General features: G+C 43.6%; 1 protein-coding gene across 1 annotated transcript in view; it reads left to right on the top strand.

The window, feature by feature from the left end:
* tmco6 (transmembrane and coiled-coil domains 6) overlaps nt 1–14,355 on the top strand; it is a 53,503-nt gene that overhangs the window by 16,478 nt on the left and 22,670 nt on the right. The window contains exons 8-10 of the mRNA XM_080746861.1: nt 1,826–1,934; nt 4,316–4,592; nt 12,432–12,526. Of these exons, the coding sequence (XP_080602987.1) occupies nt 1,826–1,934; nt 4,316–4,592; nt 12,432–12,526 (481 nt within the window). The remainder of the gene's footprint in view (nt 1–1,825; nt 1,935–4,315; nt 4,593–12,431; nt 12,527–14,355) is intronic.

Below are 14,355 nucleotides of genomic sequence, written 5' to 3' on the forward strand. Positions count from 1 at the left end.
ATATATAGAGGCAGAAATTGTGAAATAGCAGATCTGTTGCGAGGCGTTGTGAGCATGTAGATCTGCTATTTTCACAATAGAAAGTATTATTATTATTATCTTTTTTTTTTCAACTTAGACTTTCGACTTTCTCTGGTGGGAGTCGACTTGTGTAATGAAGTCGACTGAGTCGACTTTTTCATTAATGCCTTAGTTAATGCTCCCAAGTCGCGACTTGGGAGCATTTAGCTACGCTCCCTTCATGGCAGGGAACATTGAGTTTTGCAACATTTACATAAAACACCAAATTATTGATTTTCACGTCACCCGCTTCCACTGTGCTTTAAGCGGAGACGTGCATTTAACATAGAATGACAGACACATGAAACGCAGTACTATGCAGGAAAAAAGGGGGAAAACTCCAAAGAAGTTTCCCCTCTTGACACAAGAGGGGGAGGGGGAGGGGGCAACCTTGTCCAGAACCTCAGTCGATTGAGCAGACACAGCAAATTACCCAGAATGCCTTTAACCATTTCTTCCTCTCTTGCTTCTTATGTCAATAAACTGTTCAACAGCATCTACAGGATGCACACAATCTCCCACAACTTGTTTTTACTGTTGGCTTTATATATCGATGCTTAACACATATGGTGCCAACCCTGAGTTTCCCGAGTTTGTATTGGTACTACCGCTGTGCCAACCCCGAGTTTCCCGAGTTTGGGCCGTTTTTGAAAAAAAACGTTTTTTCAATTTTTTTTTTCAAACGTTTTTTTTGGACCTCCAGAAATGTATTAGGCATGATCGCAATCGCGAAATTGCATGTTTAACCCCCATACCAACTCATTCTTTCAAACATGGCAGCCATGTTTGTTTACATCTGAAGAAAACATAATGGCTGATAAATCATGAATGCCTGAACGGATTTCCAAGCGGATTTTTTTGTTTGAAAGCTGTGAACAGTGTGCACACACGTGGTGCATCATCTAGGCATGGGCGTGCACTTTTTACACAATTGCACAATTACATGGAAGTCTATGGTAACCATGGCAACGCGAGACATCGAAGAGAAAAAATCATTGCAACATAAGTGTTAAAATAGTCTGCAGTATTTAATTTTATTGTATTTAATCAATCAATTTTAGTGTAGGCTACACTTTAATGAACAAATGAATAGGCAAGGTTGTTTCAGTATTTCATATTTTGTTTTATTGTCAATGCACATTAAGCCCTGAAAAGTCATTTATTGAAGAGTAGCTTAAATGTTATATCTTACTTTATTTTAAGTCAGACATATTTATTACATTTTTGACCACTTGCGGTAAGAACGGCATAATGCAATAATCACACAGGTCCGTACACCCAGTGGGCTATATTACATTTATAATTAATAATATAGGCTATTCATATGCACATTTCTTTATGCTTTTTAGCATATAACAGACAGTAGATAGGAAAGATTAACATTTATAAAAGGAAAGAAAGAAAAGAGCCAGTGTTTGATTTTTAATTTTTTTATAGAATGTTTGTTGTAAACTACACAATAAATCTGCTGCTCTGAACGCAGTGGAAATGCCCTGAAGCAAGCTGAGACTGTGACATCATTGAGTATGCTGCTATTCCAATAGCAGAACTACCCTCCTCCCGTCCTCCCCTCCTCGGAAGTCCCTTCTCCCAAGGAGAACTTGCTAGTCTGAACTCCCAAGGAGGCAAGTCTGTACTCCCCAAGTCTGCGTATTGATAATCGGCCAATGTATCATTTATGCTGCATTCACATGGGTTAACATGCAAAGCAATGATCTGTGATGGTCTCTCTGTCCTGCTCTGTGATCGTCTCTCTGTCCTGCAGTGCCAGCTCCATTCTGCTGTCTCTGGGAATTCTGTCTGCCTGCAGTTCCCTGCTGGTGGCACTAGGGGGTGCTGTGGCTGCAGGGAACAAAGAGGAAGGACTGGAGCTGGTGAGTAAGGCTCTGTTCTTTCCTCTGTTTATTTGTGGCGTTACAATTTACAGTTTAGTAATTTAGCAGATGCTTTTAATCCAAAGTGTTTTACAATAGTCCAGTGAAGTGTGATGTCACTTCCGTGAAATTGCGTGAAATGTCGCCCTCTACGGGGTTCATACTGGTATTGTTATGTATTCAAATCCCCATAGGAGAATCTGCGAACGCCGCATATAAGGTTTGTGTTAAAAATATAAACACACCATGCTCTCGGATTGACCCAAATGGATATGAAGCATCGACTGAGGTGGAAATGTACAGATTTACCCAAAGAGTAACACAATAAACGCTAGAAACGAGTTACAACAGGCTATATCAGATATGAATGAATATCATAAACTATGCAGAATCCCCCCGCTGACAGAAACGCGCACATGGTGTGTTTATATTTTTAACACAGACCTTATATGCAGCGTTCGCAGAATCCCCTATGGCGATTTGAATACAAAACAATACCAGCATGAACCCCCCAGAGGGCGACATTACGCACAAATGACGACATGGCTTCGTTTCTCTATAAGAAGGTAATACATTAATATATGTGTTATGGTGTTGTTTAACTCATTCGCTGCCTTTTCAAAATGGCTGCCAAGTACCAGGATGCCACGTTCCTAAATTTCTAGTGCACGGATCAATTTTTAGTGCACGGAACGTGCACGCCCATGCCTACATCATGCACCATATGTGTCATACTTTTTCACAGCTTTCAAACAAAAAAATCCGCTTGGAAATCCGTTCAGGCATTCATGAGATAGAAGCCTTCAAAGTCTTCAAATTTAAACAAAGATGGCTGCCATTTTGAAAGATGTGTTTGTTATGGGGCTAAACATGCAATTTGATGACATGATCGCGATTGCGATCATGCCTAATACATTTTAGGCATTTTTTATTTATTTTTTTTTAACAGGAAAACTCTGGAAACTCGGGCCGTGGCTATGAATGAGTTAAAAGAGTTCCACACCACTCTACTTGGCTTGAACAACCTGCAAGACCTCTTATGTAGAGCAGAGGTGTTCAAGTTTAAGATGAAGCAGGGACCCCTTAGCTGAGAGAGAGATGAAGCAGGGACCCCTTAGCTGAGAGAGAGATGAAGCAGGGACCCCTTAGCTGAGAGAGAGATGAAGCAGGGACCCCTTAGCTGAGAGATAGATGAAGCAATGAATTGAAGATATTGTATGAAATTGTGTTGACTGTAATTTCATAGATGTCTTCTTCATAGACTTGTATGACAGACACTGTCATAAGTGTCAATTCAAAAAATGTGTTTACTTGTTAACAGTCGTGTTAACACACACTTCTTAAACAGCGCACAAGTACTTAGTATCGATACAAACGATTATTTGCGTTGCAAAAACTGTATTCGCGTTGCAATGACGATACAATAATCTGCATTGCAGAGCGGTTCTACAGTATGTGTAAAAAGAATTGTTAAAATGGATGCCGTTTCTGTATGGGGGTTGGGGGGGGGTCCGTTGTGAGCTTGTAGATTGTCTATTTTGGTGAAGACAGTTGGCCGTAGATGGAAAAAAGAACTCATCAAGTACAGTGCAGATCAGGTCTGTTTTACTAAGCACATTGATGAATAATAATAATAATTCTGAGTCACCCTGGACTGGCATCATGGCACCCTAGACCAGGGGTTTTCAAAGTGGGTGACGGGGCACCCTGGGGTGACGGGGCACCCTGGGGTGACCGGGCACCATGGGGTGACGGGGCACCCTGGGGTGACGTGACGGCAGTCCAGGGGTGCCGCGAGATCATTTGATAATATTTGGAATTTATTTGGACACTTAAAAATATTATTTAGTATCATTTTAAACTTGAAGTTCAAAGTTATTTTCAGTCAGTTCTAACCAAAATGGCTGTTATCTCAACATTTTCCTCACAACATAATCACTAAAATATCGTCACTGTCAGGCAGAAACCTCGTATCTCCAAGTTTCAAATGTGTACGTCTTTTGGTAAAGCAGAGCCCTGCTTCATCATACAAGACTGTCGCACAAAACTAGTGAAAACAGCAGATATACAAGCACACAACACCTCGCGATGCGAGGCGTTGTGTGCTTGTATATCTGCTGTTTTCACTAGTTTAGTACATTGTATAGATGATAAATACAAAACGAACAGTTTTGGACATACAAGGTTTCCACCCGACAACGACGATATGCTATAAATATAAGGTGCTGGGAGTGAAAATTATAATGTAGGGGTGCCTCGGATTAAAACAATATTTATGGGGTGACCTGAGACAAAACAGTTTGGGAACCCCTGATCTAGAGTGCCACGACACCCACTTTAGGAAACCCTGCTCTGGTCTGAACTCTGCTTTCTTCCATCAGCTGCTGTGGCCCCTGCTGCGCTGTGTGGGGAACCTGCTGTGCTGTGGCCCCCAGGGCCCTGTGGGGACCCTGAACGGGGCCCCCACGGACCCCCAGGGCCCTGTGGTGACCCTGACCATGGAGGCTCAGACCCCCAGGGCCCCCGTGGAGGCCCCCAGGATGCCCCTGTGCGAGGCGGTGGGTCTCCTGGCTGCTCTGTGTGCGTTTGCTCAGGCCTTCCTTCACAGCCAGCCCGCCCTGGCCAGAGAGAGCCTCTGGGTCCTAAACAACCTGACAGGTAATCCCACACACCACACTAGTAGACTATTAGTTAACTCATGTCTAATTAACTAACTAACTAAATAACTAACTAACTAACTAACTACACAACCTGACAGGTCTGTTACTTTGACTCAGGGTTAAGCAGCTTTAGCCTGGTAGGCCAGCTCTGACACTGTGCTCACTCATTCCTTCCTTTAGCCTGGCAGGCCAGCTCTGACACTGTGCTCACTCATTCCTTCCTTTAGCCTGTCAGGCCAGCTCTGACACGGTGTTCACTCATTCCTTCCCCAGTATCAGGTCTGGACTTCAGCCTATAGGCACTGAGTATGAGAAATCAGAAAATGATAGGAGCCAATCAATGACTGTGTTTCAACTGCTGTCCGCACAACAAGTGAAAAACTTCCCCTGATTGGTCCATGTGTAGATGGTGACGTAGATGCTTGCTGCGGCATTTTCAAAACAACAATGGCTGTCCTCGAAGCAACAAGTGTAACAGTTAAAGCTATACTGTGTAAGTTGCTCAACTAGTGGTCATTAGCGTTATAGCAAACTGCGGTCGCGTCTGCCCGGTTCCCGCGGAACCGGGCCTTCTGACCACCGCGTCCGCCTCGCGAGTCGCCCGCCTCGCCACGCATTCTCTCATGTCCCTCTGCGGACCGGTGTTGGGGAGTTACAGGCTAGACTTCTAGACCAGCGTAAACAAAGCTGTTGAAGCAAGCTATTTCCTGAAGAGACGCAAGATGCACTGTGATTAGCAGTGTATCATGTAGCATAGTCTTCTTCTTCTTCGAGTCCTTTGCAATCTCAAATGTCGTTCTGCCAGTGTCTGGCGCAGGACACAGCCGATGGAGTGGGCTCAGCCAGGTCCCGGGGGGCTGCACCGGGGGGCGTTGTCGCATTCCAGCAGGTGGGCCATTGTCTGTACTGCTCCACAGCCACAGGTGTCCTCTGTGCTGTAGTTCCACACCTTCAACAGTGCTTTGCACCTCCCCTGCTCCACCCGCAGTCTGTTGAGGGTCTTCCAGGTCGGCCTATGTAGCATAGTGTATCATGTGTGTATGATCCGCAATGTGATTGGCCAACGTATACACAACGTATACGGATGATGCAGATGACGTAATTTTGCCGGGAAATCCCGCCCCTGTCACGGCTAAGTAGAAAATATATAAAGAAAGGGCTTTTGGTGCTGAAATTAACGGAGTGGGGGTTCTAAAACTTTAGCGATTTAATAGTTAGAAGTTACATAGTATAACTTAAACACTGAAACGATAAAACAAGCAATAAGTGCAGTTATTTCAGAGTTGGAATCAATTACAACAATTAAAAAGGAACTGGAGTATGCGCTAGCGGAGTTCATCGGCCGAAAAGACGTGTTTGCCGTTCTTCCGACCGGCTGCACTGTGATGACGTCAGATGTTTTGCTATGCTGATTGGTTAGAGGAGTCTGTCTGTCAAGGCAAGTACTCCCGCCCACTTTTCAAGCTGCCTATCCACAACAGAAGGTGTGCGGCAGTTTCCAGCATTGCAGCCGAGTGTGATCTACAAGCTCACAGCGGTTGCATCTGCGAAGCGACGTGAGCTTGTATGTCTGCTGTTAACCGGAAGTGTTCCGCTGATAATGCTGCAGTAAATTCTGGTGGAAACAAGTGGATAGTACAAAGTCCAGACTCATATTGTGGGAAGGAAGGAGTGAGTGATTGCACAGTCTGAGGCTGGCTGGCCTTAGCTTGGCTTAAAGGACAACTCCTCCCTAAAACACTTCTGGGCTCATTTTCCTACTTATATTGATCCAAAATTATTGTCCATGGGGTCTGTTAGGCACAAATGCCCCTGTTGTCCAGTTTCAACCCAGCAGCTCTCATAGCATAGAGTGGAGCTTATAAGCGTATCGCTTTTACACTATTTGTTGTGGTCAAAAGTGATTTTATTTTTCATGAATGTGGTACTAGTTGTCATTACAAACACATCCATGCCATCGTTGTCCCGCACAAGCCATCACACTCTGCTAAACAGATGTTATGCTTTTATGTGTTTTGCCAAGTCCCGGAAAAGATGCCCTGTGATTGGCCTATACAGTCACTTTGATTGGCACCTGTGCCGAATGCTGACTCCAAAACATTATTTATGAGATTGTGGTGGCTTGTGTGGGACAACCAAGGCATGGATGTGTTTGTAATGACAACTAGTAACACATTCATGAAAAATAAATCACTTTTGAACAGAACAAATAGCTGGGTTCTGCTGGGGAATGGACATGGACAGTCTTTTTGGATCAATATAAGTAGGAAAATGAGCTTAGAACTGTTTTAGGGTGGAGTTGTCCCCTGAGGCAACCTTAGGCACGGTGCCAACATTGGCACAGGGGAGGGTGACCACTGGCACACTGGCAGAAGTTAAGTCAGTTACATGAAGTCCCCTCACACTATAAATACAAATAACATCCTTCACATCCTTCTACATTCTTTGTCAGATTTCCAAAACCCATCAGTGTCCAAGCAGCTTCTGTCGGGTCACGGGTGTCTTTGCATTCTTACTGTTAGGAAGACCATTAAAGCATTTTAATGAGGCTTCTTGATGGCCTACTGAGGGATTCTAGGCAAGGTTTTAAATAAACTGAATTAAACAACAGTCCCATTGACCTTTTGGCCTATCACATTTGAACCGTACGTCATACCATCAAAACGTTTTGGCTCCTAGGCTAGAATCCATCACTAGGTGTTTACTTATTAATTTATTATTATCATTATTATTTAGTTGAGAGAGAGATGAAGCAGGGACCCCTTAGTTGAGAGAGAGATGAAGAAGGGACCCCTTAGTTGAGAGAGAGATGAAGCAGGGACCCCTAAGTTGAGAGAGAGATGAAGCAGGGACCCCTTAGTTGAGAGAGAGAGATGAAGCAGGGACCCCTTAGTTGAGAGAGAGATGAAGCAGGGACCCCTTAGTTGAGAGAGAGATGAAGCAGGGACCCCTAAGTTGAGAGAGAGATGAAGCAGGGACCCCTTAGTTGAGAGAGAGATGAAGCAGGGACCCCTTAGTTGAGAGAGAGATGAAGCAGGGACCCCTTAGCTGAGAGAGAGATGAAGCAGGGACCCCTTAGTTGAGAGAGAGATGAAGCAGGGACCCCTTAGCTGAGAGAGATGAAGCAGGGACCCCTTAGCTGATAGAGAGGAAGCAGGGACCCCTAAGTTGAGAGAGAGATGAAGCAGGGACCCCTTAGTTGAGAGAGAGATGAAGCAGGGACCCCTTAGTTGAGAGAGAGATGAAGCAGGGACCCCTTAGCTGAGAGAGAGATGAAGCAGGGACCCCTTAGTTGAGAGAGAGATGAAGCAGGGACCCCTTAGCTGAGAGAGAGATGAAGCAGGGACCCCTTAGTTGAGAGAGAGATGAAGCAGGGACCCCTTAGTTGAGAGAGGGATGAAGCAGGGACCCCTAAGTTGAGAGAGAGATGAAGCAGGGACCCCTTAGTTGAGAGAGAGATGAAGCAGGGACCCCTTAGTTGAGAGAGGGATGAAGCAGGGACCCCTTAGTTGAGAGAGAGATGAAGCAGGGACCCCTTAGCTGAGAGAGAGATGAAGCAGGGACCCCTTAGTTGAGAGAGAGATGAAGCAGGGACCCCTTAGCTGAGAGAGAGATGAAGCAGGGACCCCTTAGTTGAGAGAGAGATGAAGCAGGGACCCCTTAGCTGAGAGAGAGATGAAGCAGGGACCCCTTAGTTGAGAGAGAGATGAAGCAGGGACCCCTTAGTTGAGAGAGAGATGAAGCAGGGACCCCCACAACCTTATAGATTCCATATAGTTTCATTGTTTGACAGCACAATCATCAGTGTATTTTGGATTCATGTCAATTTGTGTTTTCAGATATTTAACCACCTGTTGATAATTAATAAACTTGACCTTTCCCTCTGTACTTTGTCTGCTCTTTTTCCCCTCTACACCAAACCTCCTTTCCAAAAATAGCAGATCTACAAGCTCACAACGCCTCGCAGCGCGAGGCGTTGTGAGCTTGTAGATCGGCTATTTTGGCTAAAGTTCTCAGAATATGGACGCTAGGGTTCAAGTGGTTAATATAAAAAAGGTGAAAAAAGGTTTCCATCACACAAAGATTTGGAGGACCCCCTGTAGTAACTCTGAGGACCCCCTAGGGGTCCCGGACCCCCTGTTGAAGACCCCTGCTCTGGACTCTTATGGCGGTGTTCCAGGGTCAGTTGTAAGGTTAGAGGAGTCATAAAGTCTGTCAGCGCAGGATCAACTCTGATGTTTGATCTGTGCATCATAAACCTTCCTCAACGCTGAGATCCAGACAGGATTTCAGTCATTCCTGTTACTGGTTCAACTATCTGAACTACGGTTGAAAGCATCTGTGTCATTTTAGATCTTACTTATATTTAGCACTTTAAGTGTTTGATTGATTGAAGACTTTATTGTCAGTATGCATAGGAAAAGGTACAGTTTCATGACGGTACAGTTCACTGGTACAAGGTCTACTAAAAAAATAAGCTTAGAAAATACTAAGCTTATTTCCATAGGAAACCATTGAAGTATCTCATAACATTGAATGATAGACAGATAAAACAGTAGATATAGTAAAAAAAAAAAGTAAAAGTAAATACAAAGAAGGGTCAGGGGAGGCTGGGCTAGGTTCGTTATTGCCAGTTGCACGGCTGCTGTGTATATGCATATAAACAAACTGCAGATGTACACTGCTGTTTTAGAAACATTTTGAACTTTTGTGCAAATCATGCAATAGCCTATCATGTTCAGCCGATATAAATTAATGCGATTGAAAAGTAGTAAAAAGTGTATATTTCAAAATATTACAATATTACATGAATTTCCATCAAAACAAGGATTTATAATAGAGAAATGTCAACCTTCTGAAGTCACAGTTGATTGAAGTCCAGTGGGAAGTTTCCTCAGTTAGTTATGATTTGGGATGTTATGACATCTGCAATGCTTTTTACACAATATATATTTTTAGATGGATCTGTTTTCTATTGCAATTAAACTCCACTAGGCTCAGTGACAGTGTAGTTAGAGGTCTATTAAACTACAGTGTAGTTAGAGGTGTATTAAACTACAGTGTAGTTAGTGGTGTATTAAACTACAGTGTAGTTAGAGGTCTATTAAACTACAGTGTAGTTAGTGGTGTATTAAACTACAGTGTAGTTAGAGGTCTATTAAACTACAGTGTAGTTAGTGGTGTATTAAACTACAGTGTAGTTAGAGGTGTATTAAACTACAGTGTAGTTAGAGGTGTATTAAACTACAGTGTAGTTAGTGGTCTATTAAACTACAGTGTAGTTAGAGGTCTATTAAACTACAGTGTAGTTAGTGGTGTATTAAACTACAGTGTAGTTAGTGGTGTATTAAACTACAGTGTAGTTAGAGGTCTATTAAACTACAGTGTAGTTAGTGGTGTATTAAACTACAGTGTAGTTAGAGGTCTATTAAACTACAGTGTAGTTAGTGGTGTATTAAACTACAGTGTAGTTAGAGGTCTATTAAACTACAGTGTAGTTAGAGGTGTATTAAACTACAGTGTAGTTAGTGGTGTATTAAACTACAGTGTAGTTAGAGGTGTATTAAACTACAGTGTAGTTAGAGGTGTATTAAACTACAGTGTAGTTAGTGGTCTATTAAACTACAGTGTAGTTAAGAGGTCAGACCTCGGTGAGCCAAAGCTCAGAATAGAGTTCAAACCAAACACCGACACACTGTCACTGATACCCCCCCCCCCCCCCCCCTGCTATGTGACCTTTATGACCAGGCGGTCCCCAGGGGGTCCCCCAACCTGTCTGTGAACCTCCTGCACAGACAGTCTGACTGTAATCCCTGCAACCCTTTAGACCAGGCCGTGACACCCAAAATAATCATATTTTAACTGGGGACCCCCCACTCTGACGAGCACTAAGAGTAGAGGCATTACATTTAGTATAACATGGTTCTATTGTGAAAATAGCAGATCTACATGCTCACAACGCCTCGCAACGCGAGGCGTTGTGAGCATGTAGATCTGCTATTTTCTGCTAATTTGTCATTTTAGAGGTATTAAAAAGTCCTTAACACATCGGGTGCCCACGTGGTGTCTACAAGCCAATCTCTTTGATGTCGCTGGAGGCCCACGACGCGTTTGACGCGTTGTACAGTAAACTATACTGTACTGTAGCTACTGCACTTGGCTGCCGCGGTGATGAAACAAACTCCATTTCCCAACATGCAGCGCGCAATTACGTCACCCGGACGTGCTGTGTGGCTCGTTGACTTCCTGTTTACCGGCTGCACAAAAGTGCTGTTTTCTCCTAATCTAGCTTTTAAATCACTTTCATTTCAAAACGGCAGCCTCTTCTACCTGCCGTAACACAAACACTGTGGCCTAGAAATGATAAAAAACGGTCCTGACTGAAAGAAAAGATTTTCGCGAAATAAACAGGACATACTCCGATTACATTTACTCGGATTACTTTTCTCGCCAGTACTCTCGCCGGTAGGTAGAATGACGCGTTGCCATGGGCACCAGCAAATCACGTGTCAGAGATCACGTGGGCATATATATGTGCAGATACCCTCTATACACTTAGGCCTAATCCATACCAAGACGAATCACATGCGAATTCCACCTCCCCGGGTTGACCCTCTATGCCTCCACACGGCCCTGTGTAGAAAAAAAATCTCTGCCCACATGACAACGACAAAACGCTATAAACCCGTCTGCGCGTCACCGAAGCGGGTGGCCGCGTCCCCTGCTCTCATGCAATCATTGCAGCAGCTATCTGTCTATAGGCTATGCATCGTCCAAGTCTCACAATCTTTAACACACTTTAACATGCACAATTGCTATTTAAACATTAATTTAATATACATTCACGAACTATTTCTAGAGCAGGAGAGGGGAGAGGAATCGTCGAGAGTGTGGTGATGGTCGAGTGAGCTTCACTTTGTAAGACGGGACACGGAACCGTTTAACGAGAGACCGTTGCATTGCCGATTAAAATATAATCTCTTTAGGCCTAAGCCTAGCTATTTATTAAACCACAATCTAATGTTCTTTACTTGCATAATGGGGACTCTTTTTTAAAATGTGTAATAGTCCCTGTAAAATGTTTATTATAGCAACATCTGATCTCAGTAAGTTGCCTCAAGTTGGAAATGAGAACATAATCATATTAATGCTTCAGTGCACTTAAAGCACCAACAATGCAGCACTGTCCATCTATTACATTAGAGTTACAGACACATGTGTGTCACACACATGTCAGATACATGTCAGGACACTTGTACTGCTGCTGTTTTGTAATCTCTCCTCCCTCGCTGTCTGTCGCTGACAGTCGCTATAGTCTTCAGTACGCTCTTTCTCTGTGACCATTGACCAGGTTGTTTAGGTAACCAGTGTCCATGTATCTCTCTATCAGCTGACTCTAGTGGGTTTAGGTAACCAGGTTGTTTAGGTAACCAGTGTCCATGTATCTCTCTATCAGCTGACTCCAGTGGGTTTAGGTAACCAGGTTGTTTAGGTAACCAGTGTCCATGTATCTCTCTATCAGCTGACTCCAGCAGGTTTAGGTAACCAGGTTGTTTAGGTAACCAGGTTGTTTAGGTAACCAGTGTCCATGTATCTCTCTATCAGCTGACTCTAGTGGGTTTAGGTAACCAGGTTGTTTAGGTAACCAGTGTCCATGTATCTCTCTATCAGCTGACTCCAGTGGGTTTAGGTAACCAGGTTGTTTAGGTAACCAGGTTGTTTAGGTAACCAGGTTGTTTAGGTAACCAGTGTCCATGTATCTCTCTATCAGCTGACTCCAGTGGGTTTAGGTAACCATGTTGTTTAGGTAACCATCATCCATGTATCTCTCTATCAGCTGACTCCAGCCCATTGGTCAGAGCTGTGCTGAGTCTCAAACTGCTTCCTGTTCTGATCAGGATGTTACCTTTCTCTGAAGGCATCAACACTATGGTGAGTGACACACACACACACACAGTGACACACACACACACACACACACACACACACACACACACACACACACACTAATACACACACACACACACACACACACACTAATACACACACTGAGGCCCATACACAAAGCAGTTTCCAAAAGGTTTACTGTACAGACGGAATGGTGTCAATAAAGTTGTGTTCCCACTTGAAACCACTGAGAACGCAGCAACACCACTCTAGTAGCGCTGTAAAGCCCTTTGCACACAGGCGCGTTTATCCGCACGGATAAAACATACAATTTCATTTTTTTAAAAGAAAACAATGATTCTCTGCGACCTCATGCACACCGGATCCGAATTAGCCGTGCGACGAGTGGCTGCGGTCGTGCGTTTTTTTCTCGATCGAACCCAGTTCGATTTGTGCGTCTTGTCGCATGCGGTAAAAAACTCATCACTCCTTTTATGACTCCTTTTTTTTTTACTCGAGTTTTATTCCTGCAGCAATCGAAAAAAAAACGCAACTGTCCTGTGTGCAAAGGGCTTAAACATAGGTGATTCTAGCCTCTGTAATCAGGGGTTGCAAGCCAGACCAGGGTCGTCAAAAAATGCTGGGTTTTGTACGGTTTATCCTGTTTTTCTAAGGTTTATTTTTTACATAATTGTAACACAATACAAACAAAAACAGCTGCTTTTTCTAGACACCATGAGTATACAGTATGTCTATATGATTTATTTGCTTAATTTGCAACAACTTGTGTGTAAAATACATTTACTGCACATGTATTTGTACTTTACTTGAGTATGTCCAATTTCCAGTACTTTACTAGGCCTATTTACTCCACTACATCTCGGATCCAAATATTGTATTTTTACTCAACCATTTATCTTAAAACTGTGGTTACTTTGCAGATATACATTATAATATTACAAAACATACAGAAACCATACTTTTACTTAAGTAGAAAATGCGGTAGAGTTGGCTTGCTTGAGAGAGAGAGAGAGAGAGAGAGAGAGGGCTTTAGTAGCCTTTCGCCTCCAAATTCGACTAAATAACGCACTTTTTCGCCCTATGGAAATTGGCCCCTGGCGGCCAGGAGGTTGAAGTGCACCCTTGGCATCCCTATAAACTCGGCCATGGCTATAAACGGGTTAGGGTTAGGGTTAGGGTTAGGGTCTAAACCCATGGCTGTAAAGCTGCCACAAGAGTAGAAGAGAGCCACGTTTTATTTTTTTTTGCTTGTTGCTGATGGTGGTCGTTTAGGAGGAACCACACGTTGCTGTTAAAGACCTACTGCGTTTAGGAGGAACCGTACACGTTGCTGTTAAAGACCTACTGCGTTTAGGAGGAACCGTACACGTTGCTGTTAAAGACCTACTGCGTTTAGGAGGAACCGTACACGTTGCTGTTAAAGACCTACTGCGCTCCGTAGGATGAACTCAACCCTGACGGGTGCCGCCATGTTGTTGGGGGAGGGGGGCTCCATTATGTGTAATGGGGTTGTACAGACGGAGACGCCAAGCCGGTGTCTTCAGATGTTTTCACTCCAGGGGCATAGTTCCGCCGATTTAAAACAAATCCAATACGGAACTAAAACTTCCTATATTTGGCCGCTAGTTGCACTGTTTTCCCCCCGCGAGGTACCAAAAAGTATTTGTCTACGTTGGACCCCATTCATTTTCCCCTTTGATTTTCTAACCTTAATAAACGTTGTCATAAATACTTTATGGTTCTTGTCGCTAGTAAAAAACTGCCTTTCAATTACCATGATATGCGTTTTGTGCAAATATGGTCCCATTTATGTTAAAATTGATGATAAAGTTGCGGGGGGGGGCGTGGCCAAC

This window comes from Nannobrachium achirus (genome assembly GCF_963921795.1).
Source record: "Nannobrachium achirus genome assembly, chromosome: 17".
Classification (NCBI taxonomy): domain Eukaryota; kingdom Metazoa; phylum Chordata; class Actinopteri; order Myctophiformes; family Myctophidae; genus Nannobrachium; species Nannobrachium achirus.